The sequence below is a fragment of the Thamnophis elegans genome, chromosome Z (genome assembly GCF_009769535.1).
Source record: "Thamnophis elegans isolate rThaEle1 chromosome Z, rThaEle1.pri, whole genome shotgun sequence".
Lineage (NCBI taxonomy): Eukaryota > Metazoa > Chordata > Lepidosauria > Squamata > Colubridae > Thamnophis > Thamnophis elegans.
The window spans coordinates 119,054,973-119,073,710 of NC_045558.1; the positions used below are offsets into that span (position 1 = coordinate 119,054,973).

The following is an 18,738-nucleotide window of genomic DNA, read 5'->3' on the forward strand; positions in this document are numbered from 1 at the left end:
TGTGTTAACATTGTGGCATCATTGTGTTTTACTGAGGAGGCCTGCACTGGATGAATGCTTGCAAACACTGGGGAGCATTTCCTTGTGGACTTGGAAATGTTTGTTTCAGCTTTAACCCAGATGGACTGGGTATCCTTGCTTAAGAATACAAATTAAATTTCCTCAGTCCAAGGGACATTCTTAGGACTCACCAAACATTGCTCTCCTTGGTCTGATCCACAACAATGAGATTTCCATGCATCTCATCCAATAATTCTGGGGCAACCCAACGCAAAGGGATCCAGAGCCGATCTGGAGTGATGTAATAATCTTCCTATAAAAATGATAAACAGTACAGAATAGAAATTGAGTTATAGACATCTCAACCTCCCAACATTTCATGGGCCCTGGATGCTCTGCTTCTCAACTAACACCCATTATAGAGTTCCCTCTATATATCCATGCAATATGATATAGTAGTTTGCTCTAAATTAAACTGCTCGTAATAATTCCCTTTAAAAAAGAACAGGGGGTGAAATCTCATAATGGATGTTCTGCAAATAATAAATTGCCACATCTACTCATTGCCAAGACTCACTTGAGACCCATCTTAGATTCTTTGAGATACTTTCACCTCATACCTTGTAGTTGTTGTGTGACAGGCCATAATCCCCAACTCTCACTGTGAGATCTGAGGTCAGCAAGCAGTTCCGAAGTGCCAGGTCACTGTGGAAGGCAAGAGGATTTTGAGTCAGATAAGAAGGGAGACTCTCATTTCCCACCCTTTCTTACATCAAGCCAGGGGTGTCCAAAGTTGGGAACTTTAAGACTTGTGGACTTCAACTCCCAGAATTCCCCAGCCAGCCGGCTGGGGAATTCTGGGAGTTGAAGTCCACAAGTCTTAAAGTTCCCAACTTTGGATACTCCTGAGTTAAGCTTTCCCAATATACATAGAGAGGATAATATATATATTTTTGTTACAGGGGAGGGTTTTTTTGGGGGGGAGGGGGTAAGGGTAACCCATTTTGCCTTCAAAAATTCAGAGGGCATATTTTTATCCTCACAATAACTTAAAAGGATTAAAACGTTTGGGGTTGCCTAGAATTTTGCTACGTGACCTGTTTATTTTCTTAACTCTTCCTAGGACTTTGACTGATTGACCAGAATTGGATTATTTATTTTGGTGGCTTTACTGACTCCTGGATTAATCCCTCTAGAAATTTTTTGGCAAAATTGCAATAGTGGTTTGCCGTTGCCTTTTTTTCTAGAGCTGAGAGGGAGAGTGACAGGCCCAAAGTTACCCAACTAGCATCATGTCCAAAGCAGGCTCAGAACTCACATTCCTCTTGTTCCTAGCCTGATGTCTTAGCCACTACACCAAACTAGTTCTCTAACCAGAACCCCGGTCCTCCTTTTATTGTTGAAATAGAGGTTCCAGATAACTCATGGATGTTGGGAGATGTTATTTCTAATAATACCGTAAGGCTTCAGATTCCCAAGCCCTGGGCTAAGCAGGGGTGTTTTGTTTAAGGGGTCAACCAAACCCCACATCTTTGCTTGATGTATTCCAGTGGCGGGATTTAAATTTTTTACTACTGGTTCTGTGAGCGTGGCTTAGTGGGTGTTGCAAGGGAAGGATACTGCAAAATCCCCATTCCCTCCCAATCAGCTGGGACTCGGGAGGCAGAGAATAGATGGGGGCGTCAGTGGTGGTATTTCCTAATTCTCTGAACTACTCAAAATTTCCGCTACTGGTTCTCCAGAACTGGTGAGAACCTGCTGAATATCACCTCTGGTGTATTCATTACAGACAAGATTTGTAAATGAAAATCTGCCTTTAGTATACAAATCCTGGTTTGCAAAATGAACAAGGCAGAATACTGCAATATATTAAAAAAATCTGAATTGTAAAGCTGATCATGCACTAGGAACAATGTTTCTCAATTTTGGCACCTCTAAGAACTGTAGACTTTAACTCCAAGGTGACTGGGGAATTTTGGGAGGTGAAGCCCATGTATTTTAGAGTTGCCAAGGTTGAGAAACACAGGAGGAGGAGGAGGAGGAGGGGCAGGGGGAGGGGGAGGGGGAGGGGGAGGAGGAGGAGGAGGAGGAGGAGGAGGAGGAGGAGGAGGAGGAGGAGGAAAAGTAGTGCCATGGCATAGCACTACTTTTAGTTAAAAATTTTCAGAATCCAGTTTAGCAGTCAGTGGCTTTCCAAGCAAGCTTTTTTGCTTAATATAATATACTCACATACAGACCTGACTTCACATGATTTTTCTTAGCTGGAACTCTGTATAGGAAATTCTATAGTATTTTTTAAATGATATTTGTGATATATCTTACATCACAAGAAGTCCCCTCCCCCAGGAGAAACCTCACTATATTCTTTAAATTTGGGGGGCAAACAAATAATATATTTAACAAGCAAACAAATAATATATTTAAAGTATAAAATATTTTTGCTATAACATTTGGCTGATTTTTGGTCCTGATTTCTGATTTTTAAAAAATTGATCAATACTTTAATTATCCTAACCCTCACCCAATCCCTTTTCTGTATATGTTTTAGACAGAGCCATAATGACATAACATGATAATGTCCCCGGCAGTTTCTATCTATAGGGAAGTTCACATCTCTATTCATCCTTTATCAAGATCAGGCCATCGTCAGGTGCAGTTGCCCTTGGAAGTCGCCAAATCTTTCAACCTCCATTTTAACCCATCACAGTAATTTCCATTTGAGTGAACCTGCAATTCTAAATCTCACATTCTCCTCACTCTTTTTCGCATACTGGTTCACACTCTTTCCCAAGCTGCAAAATTCAGATTTCAAGCCATCATCCCTACCTGTGAATGTAATTGTTTTTATGCAAGTGTAGCACTCCCAGTGTGATTTCATACGCCATGCGCTGCAATGTGCTGAGGTCGCGTGTCAGTAAATCGGGAGTCATTCCATCTGCTTTGCGTTGAGCTCGCAAGTAACGTTTCAGATCTCCCTGGGGGTGGGGGGTGGGAGGGAGGGAACCAAGAGAGAAGAAAAAATTGACCAAGTTTGCAAATTTAGAAATTTTTGTCTGGGAACCAGGAAAATTATCCAGACATTTTTGAAGATTCCAAAATACCCTTATTCTCATTCAAAGTGCACATTATCCATATTATATATTGTGCCCTCATTCTAAACTGACTTAACAAAAGTGCCAGGTAGATTTGGGCTCACTCATAACTACATTATTCAAATTAATAAAGTCACACAAGGTATTTCATTGGTGGTGTAGGAAATGATTTCCCCACTTATTGCAGGCTCCTTGCTGTTTTAAAAGTAAGATGTAATTAAAGAAAAATATGAGGTTAATATTCTACACAACTGCCTCCCACAAGGAAAGTCAGGTTCCCTATTTACATCTACTTGGGCAAAGCAATTTTGAATGAATGGCTATGGAAATTAATGTTGTCATTAGGGCCACATTGACAAGGGGACAGACATTATCATAGAGCAGTGATGGCAAACCTTTTAGAAACTGAGTGCCCAAACTGTACACATGCGCATGCCCAAACTGAAGGTGTGTGTGCATGCACAGGCATGCACAAAAATGTTCATGTATGGACATGCACACGCACAGACATGTGTGCATGCTCAGCAGAGATCCAACACCAGCTGGCCAGTGGGAGGCAGCGCATCCCAACACCAGCAGCGCAGCAAGAGGTAAGATCTTTTTCTTTCGTGAGGTTCTGTTTTGTCATTTGCAGGTAAATAGAAGCTCATGAAAAAACCGCCACACATGCCAACATAGAGGGCTCTGCATGCCATCTCTGCCATGAGTGCCGTAGATTTACTATCACGGTTCTTGAGTGACTACTGATGTTGTGATTACTCCAGAATCAGAGCACTGGTGCCCTAAGCATTCCAGTTTCATGACAATAGGATTTGGACTTTAGTAATTCTCAAATCTTGTTTTCAGTTGTGCTTCAGTTGACTTACCAGTTGGCAGAATTCCATGATCAGGAGGAAGGGTATAGTTTCGGTGCATAAGCCGAGGCACTGTAGTATATTTGGGTGCTGGAGTCTTCTTGAAGGCAAGGTAGAGACACGGGGAGGGACACAGAAAAAGCAGGAGGGGGAAAAAAAGTATTTCTGGATGACCAGACAAGAATTTCAGTGAGTCATAACATACATAGGGAAATCCCTACTTTTATTTTTGGACAGTTCCTCTGTGTTCTCTGTTATAACCTCAATTTGGTAGCAGTTCATTGGAGCATCCACAATCTCCAACACCTCTGTAATAGCCAGAATGGAGATTTCTGAGCCGTGACAGAGCTCTGCTTTGAGAAGTAGGAACATTTATGGGTCTATCCCTGAATTTGGTTTTCATAGACTGATTTACAGGTTGGGAATTGAAAACTGTTTCATTAGTGATTCCTTGACTAAGTTTACCAGATAGATTGTTACTCTAAGATAAACATTAGTCTACATTATTTCCATAATCCCATATGATTCTAATCATCAGATCCCCAAATCAACCTTTCATTTCTTTCAGTTTCTTGCAAAAAGCTCCAACATGGTTTACAAGTAGAAATAACATTTGTCAATGTCTTTTCTTTCATCAAGGCTGCCAACTTTGCCATCTCTGCCAATTCCACCAGTTTCACCATCCATTCTTCCATTATAGGTATTTTTAAGCCTTTCCACCTTTCTGCATATAAAACTATTTTATTTATTTATTTATTTAGTTTGTCAAACATTTACAAGATAACAGGTATAAGTATAAACATGGACCTGAACCAAAGAAATGAGTACAAATAAATGGGGACAGTAGGACAGGGACACTAGGCACGCTGGTGCTCTTATGCACAATCCCTTTATGGACCTCTTAGGAAAGGAGTGAGGTCCACAGTAGACAGTTTAAGGTTGAAGCTGGGGGGGGGGATGGTTAAGGATGTTACTATTATAATCTATTATACTATTATTCTGTATAAAAATAAGTATTCCTCAGATGAGAACATCTTGCCCAGCGTTCAATCTCCATAATGTTACAACAAAGAGAAAGATAATTGGGAAAAACGCAGTAGAGATTTTTAAAAAGGTCATGTATCATTAGGGGCCTACCCTTGGCACAATTACAGCATCATGGACATAAAGACAAATACGGGTAGTCCTTGACTTACAACAGTTCATTTAATGACCATTGGAAGTTCCAATGGCACTGGAAAAAAGGGGCTTACGGCTGCTTTTCACACTTACGCCATTGTAGCATTCCCATGGTCGGGTGATCAAAATTCAAATGCTTGGCAACTGACTCATTTTTATGTCAATTACAATGTCTCTGGGTCATGTGATCAACTTTTATGGCCTTTTGACAAGCAGTCAATAGGGAAGTCAGATTCACTTAACAACTATGTTACTAATTTAACAACTGCACTTAGCAACTGTGGCTAGAAAAACTCACTTAACCAATGTCTCATTTAGCAACAGAAATTTGGTGCTCAATTGTGGTCATAAGTTGAGGAGTGCCTGTATTTTGTATGAAGATTCCTTACCCCATTTTTACCCCCAAATCAGTTTCTTCTGGTTCTTACCGATAAGGCTGAGCCTCTGACAAAAACTTCCTCTGCTCCAGTGGGCCAGCATTTACACGCAGCTCCTTCACCACCACCTGTGCCGGGGTGAAATCTGAGAATATTTCACCCAGAATAACCTATGAGGCAGAAAAGAAAAAGAAAGAAAGAAACCACCATAAAATACTAGCACCTGGTTAATAATCTGAATGGCTATGTAGATTATATCTCATTAGTCATTAAAGTCCTGAATGAACTCACTGATGGCCAATTGATTGCCAGGTACAATTTAATTATCTATACAACCCTAAACAGCTTGGTTCCTGGGCAGCTGAAAAATTACTTTTATCGCAAGGGATGCAATAAAGGAGGAGACAAGAAGGCAAAGGAGAAATAGCTCGAGTACCTGAAAGTATTCAGATCGAACTTGTTTTTGAATGGGTTTTGTTTTTTCCTTTTTCCTGAGCCATATGAATGTTTTCACTGTTTTTAAAATGTTTTTTTTTTCTTGTTTGAATTGTTTTTATACTTTTGGAATTGTAACCTCTTCAGAGTCATTGATTGAGATGGGTGGCTACAGAAATTGAATAAATAAAATAAAAATTTGGAAATTGAATAAATAAAATAAAAATTTGGAAATTGAATAAATAAAATAAGAATTTGGAAATTGAATAAATAAAATAAAAATTTGGAAATTGAATATAGAAATTGAATAAATAAAATAATTTTTTGGGAAAAGTAGGCTTTTCTGGTTCTTGGAAAGTAAAATGACTCTAGGTTAAAGTCAATGGATGATAACTTTAATAAGGTGGGAACCGTGAATTTTTATTTTCCTTCTCTTCTCCTTTGACTGTTCAAATCTGGCAAAAACTGTGTGATCAACTTTGGAAGGCCCATCTTCCATCCCAAAATCTCCATTTGTATTCCCAAACACATCACTGGGTGTATTGGGAGAAGCCTTGCCAAGTAAAAGCTGGGCACATATTCTTTGAAATAATGATTCCTTGTTTATTAAAAAAGAAAAGTTGCTTAGTACTCTCACTAACAAGAAAATAAATTCTTGCTTGCTGTAAGCTATTTTCTGTAACCTCGTATTTAATTACGTTCTGCATTAAATTTTGTAATTTGCAATTAATGACTTTTTTTTGTTGATTTGCTTATTTGGCTGCTGGTTTTTTAACATTGTTAGAATGTTACTCCACAAAAGTGTAAAAGGTCCTGGCATCTTGTTCTTTTGTTGCAAATGTATCCTTTTTATCCTTTCATAAAGGATATCTTTATAAAGTTATTTAGAAGTAATCATAATAAAGGAATGATTTGCATCATAGAGTCAGTGACTTGCCCATTGCTATTCCATTTGTAGGATTCAAGTCAACTCTTGCTGGAAGGCATGAAAGCAATTGCCTGAATTTCATTCTTAAATCATATTCTACAAAAAACCTGAATTTTCCTTACTTACTTTTCCAAACCAGCCATTTCCAATCTCCTGCAGATAACTGAGGTGTTGTCTACTGAGACCCAAGTGTTTCACTAAATCTGAAAGAGGAATATGGTGTTCAAAATAATGGGAGTCAAGGATGCTGCACAGAGGATGCAGGCTAAGAGTTAGCTCCATTTTGACTCTCCCCATGCCACAAAGCTATTAGCCCCCCAAAAAATGGTGCTGTGAGATGAGCTAGAAAAGTCTTCCATACTATGGTGTCCTTCAGACAGTGTGTCTACAAGAAGCCATTGCAAACAGACTACAGATAGTCCTTGACATACAACAATTTCTTTAGTGACTCTTTGAAGTTGCAACAGCACTAATGTTGCTCCTTCATACTTTAACTACCATTGCAGGATCCCTACAGTCATGTGATCAAAATTTTGATGCTTGGCAACTTGCTCATATTTATGACGGTTGCAGTGTCCCAGGGTCATGTGATCATCTTTTTGCAATCTTCTAACAAGCAAAGTCAATAGGAAAACCTATCTACTTAATAACCATGTTACTAACTTAACAACTGCAGCCATTCAATTGATAACTGTAGCAAGGAAGGTTGCAAAATGGGGCAAAACTCACTTAACAACGGTCTTGCTTAGCAACAAAAGGGTTGGGCTCAATTTTGGTTGTAAGTCGAGGACTACCTGTATGTTGAAATGGTTGTGGGAAAGTGTTCATGGGATGAAAAAGGACAAGATGGCCTCAATTAAAGCAAAAGTAAAGTGGGGACAGAATTCCTGGGCCTTCCAACAATGAAAGTGAGTTGAAGTTGGGGGAGATCTAGAGATCAGAATGGATCACTGCATAAGACAGTGGGTCATGAAAGTCAACACTATACATGTAGATGAGATCAGAAAGACAGAAGAGAAAGATGACAGACAGACAACACAAGGGAGGTTACACAGAAGAAACAGCAGGTGCCACAACAGGAAGAAAATGCAAAAGTAATAGGGAATGCCCAAAATAGAAAGACAGGGTAAAATCTAGTCAACTAGGTTGGGACACAGTAAATGCTCAACTGATAAATCACTAGAGATATTCCCATTCTATAGAAAAACAAACCTTGGATTTCTACTCTTCTGCTATTTTTATGCAAAGTTCATATACTTTTCATTATGCCAAGGTCTACAGCAGCCTTCCCCAACTTGGTGTTCCCATCATTTCAAGATTCAGATAGTGGAAACATATCTGATGGACCTCAGGTCAGAAATGGATGGGATAGAACTGCACTAGTATATTTTCCCAAGGAACTGTAGCAAGTGTTGCCAATACTCCAACATTTTGTATTCTCTAAACAACAAGAGAAATATGAAAGATATCACAAATGAAGAGGAGGACAATAATAGGACCCCGTTCCCTCAGGAAATATACCTGTTTTGGGCATCTGTTGATTGGAAGATGGGAGTGAAACCTCAGAAAGAGGCAGAATGTAGACATCTGGGATGGATTGGGAGGAAGATGTCTCCTCTGCAGGTGGTGTATATTCTCCAGAATACTCTTCTCCATCAGGGTTCTCAAATTCCTATCAAGTAGACAAAGACTTTTTTTATTTAAAAAAAAAAAGACGTTTCTTTTTCAAAAACACATCATGCCCACCTCTGGTACCCACCATCTGGCTCACCTTGAAACCCACATCACCCCTCTTGCAGCACAGGCAGGTGAGGAGGAGGAAGATAAAGGCCAACAAGCCTGAGCAGGAGATCAGAACCACAGCATAGGGAGGGGCCAGGGCAGCCCGGCCCTGAGATAATCCATCTGAAGAGGATATAAAGAACAAGATAGGACAGGGGTTAGCAATCTTAAATATTCAAAGAGCCATTTGGGCCTGTTTCCCACAGAGAACACCGGGAGCCACAAAAACCCTTCCCATGCCTGACTATTTCCTGAGCAGCCACAAAACTAGTATATGTAGTTGAATTAAACATTCTGTTTTCTTCTGAAACTTTTCTTTTCTTGGATTTATCCATGGTTGGCCTACCGGGGTTGAAAAGCTCAATAAATCACATGCCGGCATGTGTTGCACATTGGTGATTTTGATACATATTTTGAGTGACAGGGAATCGCAGCAGAGGGATGAAAGAGCCACATGCGGCTCTAGAGCCATGGATTGCTGACCCCTGAGATAGGACATATATATATATATTAAAGCATCTTTTAGAGGTAGCTATTTGCCTGGGGGAAAATAAAGGGTACTTTGAGGACCATCTAAAACGTTCTGAACTAGTAAGTGAACTTGCATGTCTTTCAGAATTAGAAGCTGAGCTACAAACTGATGAAAGGGTGGCGGACAAACGTTAAGGAAGAACAGTGGGAATTTTTGTCCTATGAATTATCTTTCAAAGATTATGGTTCCATGTTTTTATTATCTTGCAGAAAGGCAGAAAAGCAAGATATACAGGTAGTCCTCGACCTACAACAGTTTTTTAGTGACTGTTTGAAGTTGCAATGGCACTGAAAAAAGTGGTTTATGACCATTTTTTCACATATATGACAGTTAGCATCCCCCATGGCCGCATGATTTACATTCGGATGCTTGACAGCTGGTTCATATTTATGCCGGTTGCAGGGCACCGGAGTTATGTGATCATCTTTTGCAACCTTCTGACAAGCAAAGTCAACGGGGAAGCCAGATTCACTTAACAACTGTGTTACTAATTTAAGAACCACAGTGGTTAACTTAACAAATGTGGCAAGGAAAGTTGTAAAATGGGACAAAACTCACTTAACAAATGTCTCACTTAGCAACATAAATTATGGGCTCGGTTGTGGTACTGTATTACCTGTGCAGTAAAATGATAATGATGATGATGAATCTTGTCCTAACTTCATACTTCCATGAATTGCCACAAATATTTCTTTCCTTCCTTTTCTCAGTGCTAGCATTTATATTATGACCAACATTTGTTTATTTGTTAGTTTGTTTCATTTGTCAAAAAGTACAAGGAAACAAGTATGAAAACACATGAAAAATAGCACAAATAAATGGATATAAATAAGCAAATAAGCAAAACATAGCCATAAACACATAAATGGGACAGTAGGACAGGGACAGTAGGCATTCTGGGGCGCTTATGGATGGCCCCTTAAAAACAAACATGGTTTTCTTATTTTTTTGTTTTAGCTGCAGCCCCTCCCCCATTGTTAGACAATGTGGGGAGATTTTCTCAGGCAGCAAAAGTCAGAAAAGCACCTGTTATATCAGAAGACAGAGATACGGAGACTTAAATTCCTAGTTCTGCTTTCCTTAAGTTACTGTGCTATGGACAGTCATCACACAAAATGATGCCCATTGCCATTATAGATCCAAATATTACCTACTGCTGTGATCACTTTCCATTCCCCAAAACCTGGGAGAGAGGCAGTGCTGATGGCCCTGTCTCCTCAGGAGATAACAATTCTTAGCAGGGCTGTGAAATAACTTGCCCCCATATTTATGGCCTACTACTTCTCTGAACAGCGTTTCGTGTACCTTCGGTGTTTAGTCATGCCGGCCACATGAACATGGAGACATCTTCGGACAGCGCTGGCTCTTCGGCTTTGAAACAGAGATGAGCACCGCCCCCTAGAGTCAGGAATGACTAGCACATATGTGTGAGTGGAACCTTTACCCTTTACTTACCCTGATAAGCTTTTATAAAGTAGTGAAACCTGACTCTGGGAGAGAGCATTGGAGAGGAGATATTACATTTAGTGCCTGCCTCTGTTGGAATACAACATTATGGTTTTCTGTTTCTATTGTATGCCATTCAGAGTCGTCTGGAGTGGAGTAATTAAGGCAAACAAATAAATCATTGAATGTGGGGTGCTATTTTATCCTTCAATACAGGAAACAAAATGTCTTGGATTAAGCCTACTGTATATTGCCTTACGTTCTTCCAGCTGCCAAAATAAGATGAACAGTTAAGTTTTAGGGATCTTGAATATGCTGTTCTCTACCTCACCAATGAAAGTTGGTGGTAGCTGATGCAGTTACAGGTAGTTCTCAATTTAGGACCACAACTGAGCCCAAAATCTCTATTGCTAAATAGACATTTGTTAAGTGAGTGTTGCTCCATTTTACAACCTTTCTTTCCACAGTTGTTAAATGAATCACTGCAGCGGTTAAGTTAGTAACATGGTTCTTAAGTGAATCTGGCTTCCCCATTGACTTAGCTTGTCAGAAGGTCACAAAAGGGGATCATGTGACCCCGGGATACTGCAACCATCATAAACACGAGTCAGTTGTTATTTGAATTTTGTCAGTTGAATTTTGATTATGTGGCCATGGGGATGTTGAAAGGGTGGTGTGAAAAACGGTCATAGGTCCTTCCCCCCCCCAATGCTCTTGTAACTTTGAATGATCACTAAATGAACTGCTGTGGTCACTAAATGAACTGCTGAATGCAAAGCTGAATGCCTCAACTTTGTCCCTACTTCTTCATGGAAATGTACCAGCCGATGGTACCCAGCAGAGGGAGATGCTTAGAGCCACAGAGAAGCTGAACTGGGTGGCTGTAGGACCCATTAACACCTTTATTTTCCCAGAAGTTCATATCCACACTTGGAGACATTCTGAAATTATAAAGATGGTAGACCCTGTGCTACATATTCTTATTATATCACAGTGAGACATCTCTTTCAAAATCCAGAATCATTGTTTAAAGGTTGAATCTTGTAGCCAGGTAGATGATAACCTTTGCTCCATCATGCAGACAGTTTTCTCACCAGTTTCCGTGTGCTCTGCTCTCTTTATTATCTCTTCCACCCTTTGTTCTACCCATCCTGTTTTAACCACTCACCATTCCTCTGTCAAATGACGCAAAAAGAAAACACAAACTTCAAGTTACGTATATGAGATTTTCAAATTTTGCTATAGCGTTATGAAAACATTAGAAACTTGTCATTAGAAACTGTTTCATTATCCTGCCTTCGCCCTGAAGGAATCTATAGAATTCTATTTTTTTTCCTGTGGAAATGTCATCCTCTTTCTTCCAGGAAGCTGAGATATATTTGGAAACAGAAAAGACAATTTAATCAGATGGTACTAAAATTAGGCACACATTTACATTTCTAGAGACCATCTTCCATGCTGGGATTTGGTCCTAAAGCATATTACTTATTTTTTTATTGATTATATTAAAATTAGTATTCTAATACTATTACCAGAGATGTCTGGCTGCTTACACTAGATTTTCCATTAGGCGTGGACAAAGTTATGCCAGAAATGAGAATTCACCTTGTTTCTGTAGGACAATGTAACAAGCTACAGGTCTCCTATTCTTGCTTATGTGAAGGCTTGGCAGTTAGTCACAAGAAATATTTGCTAGTAAAGCAGAGCTGTCATCTACCCCACCGTGTCATTCAGTCATGGGACAAACATGTGGGCTTCAACTCTCAAATGGTCTGCTGAATGGAAATCAGGGGAAATAGAAGGTGTCAGATTGGGGAAGGTTCATATAGTCTTAGTTTCTTCTAAGTGATTGTAATCTGCTAAGATTTGACAAGCACACTTTTCATGTCCTGGGGGAATCATCAGCCTTTGCTGATGTTGCTTGAAGACAACATCAGAGGCACAGCCTACTATGCCATCCTTAATTCTTGGTCCATGACTGCCTGCCCTTTCTGACATCAGAGCAAGTAAGCCATTGGCAACTAAGGTGACATTTTCTGGACTTCCAGCCTGCATTATGACAGCAAAGAAAGAAAGACAAGATAGAGATGAGGAAGTAGAAGGATAATACATCAGAGGAGACTGAACACAAGAAAGGGGAGTGGAGATAGTTTTTATTATAAATTACAGGGGGAAAGAACACCTTTGCAGCTTGTTGCAACAGTAAACATGCTGCAATCTCTTAGAATGAAGCAACTGGCAATGTCACAATCCTTTAATAATCCAATCATACCTCAACATTCTGGAGTTTTTGAGGCATGATTAGATTACCAATATTTGGTAGTGATTAGCGTACCAATATTTGAAAACTATTGTTGCTGGGCATTAATATTTGAGTTGATTCCTGTATCAGAGGAGATAAGGGACAAGTGGGTCAGATAAAAACAAATCTATCAAGTGAACCATATTTTTCAGGATAGTAGCCAGAAAGATGTTTCTCACCAGTACTCCTTACTTCTAATTATTATATGTGTATACCACCCTATCAAGATAAGTCTACATTGCACCTATTTTACACAGTCTGAGAATGTGGTGATACCACAAAAGTATCATCCAAGTTTATGGTGGATCTGTGGGTTGAGCATGGGTCTGCCAAAGCCTCATTGAACACCATGTCCAGTGAACTCATGGTTTCTCTAAACCTCCCACTAGCCCATAGCTATCCATTTATCTCTGCACCTAATCTTCTATTTGGTCCTTCTTCAAAATAGTATTTATGCATTCCTTCTTCTCTTCTTTCTGTCATGAAGTCTCTCACCATCTTCTCTATCTCAGCCATACTCTGTCCTTACACAAAGCCCTCAGTGAACCCCACATAATACCTTTTCACCAATGTCAAGAATGCATCCCAACTGAGTCTCCCACTTTCCACGGATGACTGTCAGACCAAACACAGATGGCATTTCCGGATGTCACTGACCTGTCAGGCATAAATCTCACACCCACCTCTCAGACATTCTTCCCTCCATCACGTTGTTTTCTTTGCAAGCAAATATTTATCCTAGGTTTCCCTTACTGTGGAATGACTCTGGACCCCTCTTCAGGGGATCATGTACAAAAATATATATCTTTTTTTCCAGGTAACTTCTGCCTTCTCTTGATTGCCTTAAGGGGTGGCTTCAATTTTCTCCAGTGCCAATTATCATTAAGAATAGGTGAGGCTCAGGAGAAGACGATAAGAAACACCACCGCTGCTTTAAGGCATTTGGCAAAATCCCAGGGCTGATGTATTTGCTCTGTATAGGAATCCCAGCTGTCTCTGGAGAAGAGCATTTATAACCCAGGTGCCCCCTCCCCATCTAGTCTGGACAGAACCCCCTGGTCCAAGTCTTGTCCCCATTTGGCAGCCTGAAGGGGGTGGGGATCAGGTCCACCAGGCAGCTACCTAGCTGCACAAACAGGTGGCCACAGATGGCTGGGCGAGAGGCAACAGCAAGCGATCTGGTTAGGGGGTGGCTGCTGGCAACGATGCCCAGGGAACCCTTGCCCCTGCCCAAACTCACCATTTTCCGAAGGCGCTGCCAAAGCTTTCTCTGGGTTGAAATACGACATGGACGCAGCCAGCAGAAGGAAAGGGCCTTGCCTTAGCATCTTAGGGGTAGTCTGGAATCATGGATCAGGAAGGAGGGGAAGGGAGGCGGGGAGGGGTCTCAAGACGCAGGTGCAGGGGGACGGGGAGAGAAATTGGCTGCCCCAGCAAAGCAGGGGGAGGACAGGCACGATGGGCTTCAGACATCAGAACTGATGGAATGGAGCAGGAGGCAGCAGGAACAATGGTCGCAGCGCCCAAGAGGCTGTGTTGCCTGCATCCTTAAGTTGATGTGTTACCGCTTGGCTCGCCCGCTACCCGCCTTTCATTCTCATGGATTTTCTCCCTTCGTTGCCCGTAGAGGAAAAGGAGGGGTGGAAAATAAATGAGGAGGGTGGCAAAGGATATCAAAGGTAAAACGGATGAAAGGATTTTTTGGGGGGAGAGGAATTGTAACAATAGGTGATCTCACATGGGGAACAGGAGGGGAAGCAAATGTATGGGGAAGAGGGAGGGGTGGGGAAAGAGGCAAAGAAGGAAACCTAAAAAAGACAACTGAAGGGATAAAGGGAGGAAAGAGAGAAAAAAAGGGGGAAGAGAGAAATGAGGGGGAAGGCAGCTGGGTGTTTTCCTCCCCCCTCCCCTCAGATTCAGCTCTCTGGGTTGCACTAGCAGAGAAATTGATGGAGAAAAAAGCCCTCCCAACCAGCTGAGGTTGTTGATTGGATGACGGGTGTGTCACTTATACGCTAAAGGGAGGAGGATGCAGGAATAGAGGGAGGGGGGTGTTGTCGCCATGGAGATCTGTTCCTGGGTAGCAGCAGCAATACTGGGCAGTGCAGGAGTGAGAAAGTGATGAAAAGGGGTCTCAGGGCAACAATCAGCAGAGACAGGATGGGTGCTTCATACAGACTGGGATACATCATCCATATTATCAATCCATAAGCCCCAATGCAGGAAGCAAACCTTTCCTCTCACACACTCGTGCACCCATTTAGAATAGGTCATAGACCTTCTTCATGCCTGTAGAAATAGTCTCTCATACTTATTTATTTACAGTACATGATGGTCATTTTTAAATCAATGCTAAGATGCTAGTTAAAACAAAAATTCGTTTAAAACCAACACCATGAAAATGGAAAACAGTCAATGGGATAATGCCATGGCCCCAAAATGAGATGGTAATACTTTTCAGAAGTAGCCCAATGTAATAAAATAAGGTTCTCTGGATGGGAGAGAAAGAGAGATGGTGTTAAGGAAGATCAAAGAAGGGGCAGGGGGAAATTCTGCAACGGAGAGCCCCCCCCAAAGAAGGACCAGCTAGTAGCCAGAGGCAACATGAATTTGACACTTCTGGTGGCACAGAGCCAATGCTGCCTATTTATGTCAGGTTGATAATAATGGTTGGATTCATAGAACACAAATAATCTTTACCCTCACTGCAATGTGTGAGTGCAGTGACTTCCCCGTCTTCACACATAACAGAGTGCTAGCTTTGGATGAGAAATTTTAAAAGATGCCGATAGGTGAATTGGGGGTAGCATTTCGTGTTCCCTCTAGAATCTCATTCTATGGGATAACTGTGAAAGGGGATGCACCCTGTCATATTAACACCAAATACCTAAATAACAATATTTTTAAAAAATCACACTGTACATCTTCATACGGATCGGGGGAATTTCAGAGTTAATCTCCATTGTGTTATTTCTTGAATAATTAGGGTGTCTGCAGTAGTGGGCTTCTACCGGTTTTACTACCGGTTTGCTTGTGCGTTCTCTCTCCATTTCTGCGCATGCACAGAAGTGTCTGGCGGATGGGCAGAGCCTCCCGCCACCGCACTACCAGTTCAACTGAACCAGGCCAAACTGGGACCAACCCACCTCTGGGTGTCTGCCGTGAAGGGACCAAAATAGGTCAGTTCACAGACATATCTATACAATTGAGGCATTACCCTATTTTTGTGTGGTCCTACTCTAATACACTTCCAGGTGTAAATGAGACATAGTTTTCAGATTATACCAAGAAAGGAAGAGTTTAAATCCATTTCAGCTTTGAGTCAGTCACTACGGTTTGGCTTAAGCCCCATCTTTCTACTCCATACAGTTTTTCTTAAGATAAAATGAGATAACAACAGATGCCTAAACTCATGGAGTGCCAGGGTGGAATATAAAAGTGATGAATAAATGAATGCAAAGTGGTGACATTTTGCATACCTCCATCTAGAAAACAGGCATGGGGTAGATAAATATACTATGTGGTCCCTTTCATACAGTATAGGTTATCCTTGAATTGTGGCCACAATTGAGTAAAAAATTTATATTGCTAAGTGAGATAGTTGTTAAGTGAGTTTTGCCCCATTTTGCTAATTTTTCTTGCAGTTGTTAAGTGAATCACTTCAGCTGTTAATTTAGTAACATGATTGTTAAATGAATCTGGCTTCCCCATTGACTTCGCTTGTCAGGAGGTTGCAAAAGGTGATCATATGACCCTGGGCAGAGGTGGGATTCAAATTCCAGCACTACTGGTTTGCTCGTGCTTGCGCAGAAGCGCCCAGGAGGGTGGGCAGAGCCTCCCATCGCCGCCACTACCGGTTGGGCCAATCTGGGCCAAACCAGGAGCAACCCACCTCTGACCCTGGGACATTGCAACCGTCATAAAGATGAACCAGCCAAACATCTGCATTTTGATAATGTGACTATGGGGATGCTGCAACTGTCATTAAGTGCAAAAAACTGTCATAAATCACTTTATTCGGTGGCACTGTAATTTCAAATGGTCACTAAATGAATGGTTGTAAGTTGAGGACAACCTGCATCGCTAAAAATGCAACATATGACATCAAATACCCAACTCAAACCTGCATGAGATTTTATTGATGCAAAATGTTGGGTATAGTTACCTAGAATAGCTGAGTTAGAAACATACGTGGGAAAGATGTTCATGCCATCAATGTGGGTTTCTGGATAACAGATGCTGAAGCAAGATGCTGCCTTCATCCCTTTATGAGTGCCTCAGAAATTTTCTGCTAAGGCAGTGTTTCTCAAGTTTGGCAACTTTTAAGATGTGTGGACTTAAACTTCCAAATTTCTTTAGCCAGTATACTGACTGAGGAATTCTGGAAGCTGAAATTCATGCAATTTAAAAGTTGTCAAATTTGAGAAACACTGTTCTAAGGAAATTAGTCTTTAGTTTAAACCGAAAATAGTTTAAACAATTTGATATTCTTTTATGTGTAGAAATTTCATACAAAAGGAAGTGTGTTATAACTAACTTGGGTTGACACATTGTGTTAAAGCTAGCCGTATTGCGATTTGTTTGTTTGATGGCTTGGGTTATAGAACTCAGCCTGCAGTAATGTTTTTTCAACAAACATACAGGAAATTATATTTTCCCAGAATCAGACTTTATTTGCTTATTTCTTCCTACTTGTGACTTTATTACTTCTGAAGATTCTGAATTGCTCCTGAAAAGAAAAGATTAAAAACAAAAATCAGTTAATGCAATGAAAACCAACCAGTCCATGAATCATTGTTTAGGGTAGCACAACCTTACTTGCTCCTAAATTCCCTTCTTAAGAACCATTGTTAAGTGCAGGAAATCAAAATTCCAGGCAGTTCAAGTGAATATGCATAGGTTTATTATATATTAAAGCCAGTGGTGGGATTCAAATAATTTAACAACTGGTTCTCTGCCCTAATGATTTCTTCCAACAACCAGTTCACCAAACTGTTCAGAAAGTTAACAACTGGTTCTTCTGAAGTGGTGTGAACTGGCTGAATCCCACTATTGACTAAAGCTCTTTACAAAATCTGAACAACTAACAGTCAAAGCGAGTTGGTGGGTAGATAAGAGTTAATGGAATTCAAGGCACGTAATGGCATGGTGGACCCGTTTCTCGCCCTCCCCAGGCTCCAGAGGCTTTCTAGGAGCCTGGGAAGGGCAAAAACGGCCTCTCCCACCCCCAACTTCCCCGCAGGCCCTCTGGAGGCCGGAAACAGCCTGGTTTTTTACTTCCAATTTGTCGTAGGGCTGTTTTTCTCCCTCCAGAGGCTTCAGAAGACTTCCCTGAAGCCTCTGAAGGGAGAAAAACGGCTGAAAATGAAGGCCAAAATCAGCTGGCCAGCATGCGGACGCACGCTGGAGCTGACAGGGCAATGCCTCGTGTGCCCTAAGAAATGGTTCTGCATGCCACCTGTGGCACACCTGCCATAGGTTCGCCATCACAGTCCTAAGGTAAGTTGTTCTCAAGGTGGGGCCATCACTGAAAATCGTAAAGCCCAGGATTTCTGAAGATGGCATACCCTTGATCAGGGAAATCTTAACAATGTCATGAAATATTCAGATGAGGTAATGAGGTGTCATCTTCTAGGTGAGATGACACCTAGGAAACTATTAGACAAGAGGGGGAGGAGCCCCAAGTGGGTTAAGGTCAGAGAAAGAAAGTTATGTTGTGAACTGCGGTCCAAACATCAAAATAAGTGAGTTATTACAAATAAAAGAAATACCTTATGCCTTAGCATCAGGTATGAACCCAGCCAAAACACT

General features: G+C 41.0%; 1 protein-coding gene across 1 annotated transcript in view; it reads right to left on the reverse strand.

Moving 5' to 3' along the window:
* Nucleotides 1–14,255, reverse strand: part of LMTK3 (lemur tyrosine kinase 3) — a 42,100-nt gene extending 27,845 nt beyond the window's left edge. The window contains exons 1-9 of the mRNA XM_032236260.1: nucleotides 14,168–14,255; nucleotides 8,637–8,770; nucleotides 8,387–8,537; nucleotides 6,992–7,068; nucleotides 5,554–5,672; nucleotides 3,959–4,046; nucleotides 2,827–2,975; nucleotides 621–705; nucleotides 192–313 (exon numbers count right to left, since the gene is read on the reverse strand). Of these exons, the coding sequence (XP_032092151.1) occupies nucleotides 192–313; nucleotides 621–705; nucleotides 2,827–2,975; nucleotides 3,959–4,046; nucleotides 5,554–5,672; nucleotides 6,992–7,068; nucleotides 8,387–8,537; nucleotides 8,637–8,770; nucleotides 14,168–14,255 (1,013 nt within the window). The remainder of the gene's footprint in view (nucleotides 1–191; nucleotides 314–620; nucleotides 706–2,826; nucleotides 2,976–3,958; nucleotides 4,047–5,553; nucleotides 5,673–6,991; nucleotides 7,069–8,386; nucleotides 8,538–8,636; nucleotides 8,771–14,167) is intronic.
* Nucleotides 14,256–18,738: the final 4,483 nt, after the last annotated feature.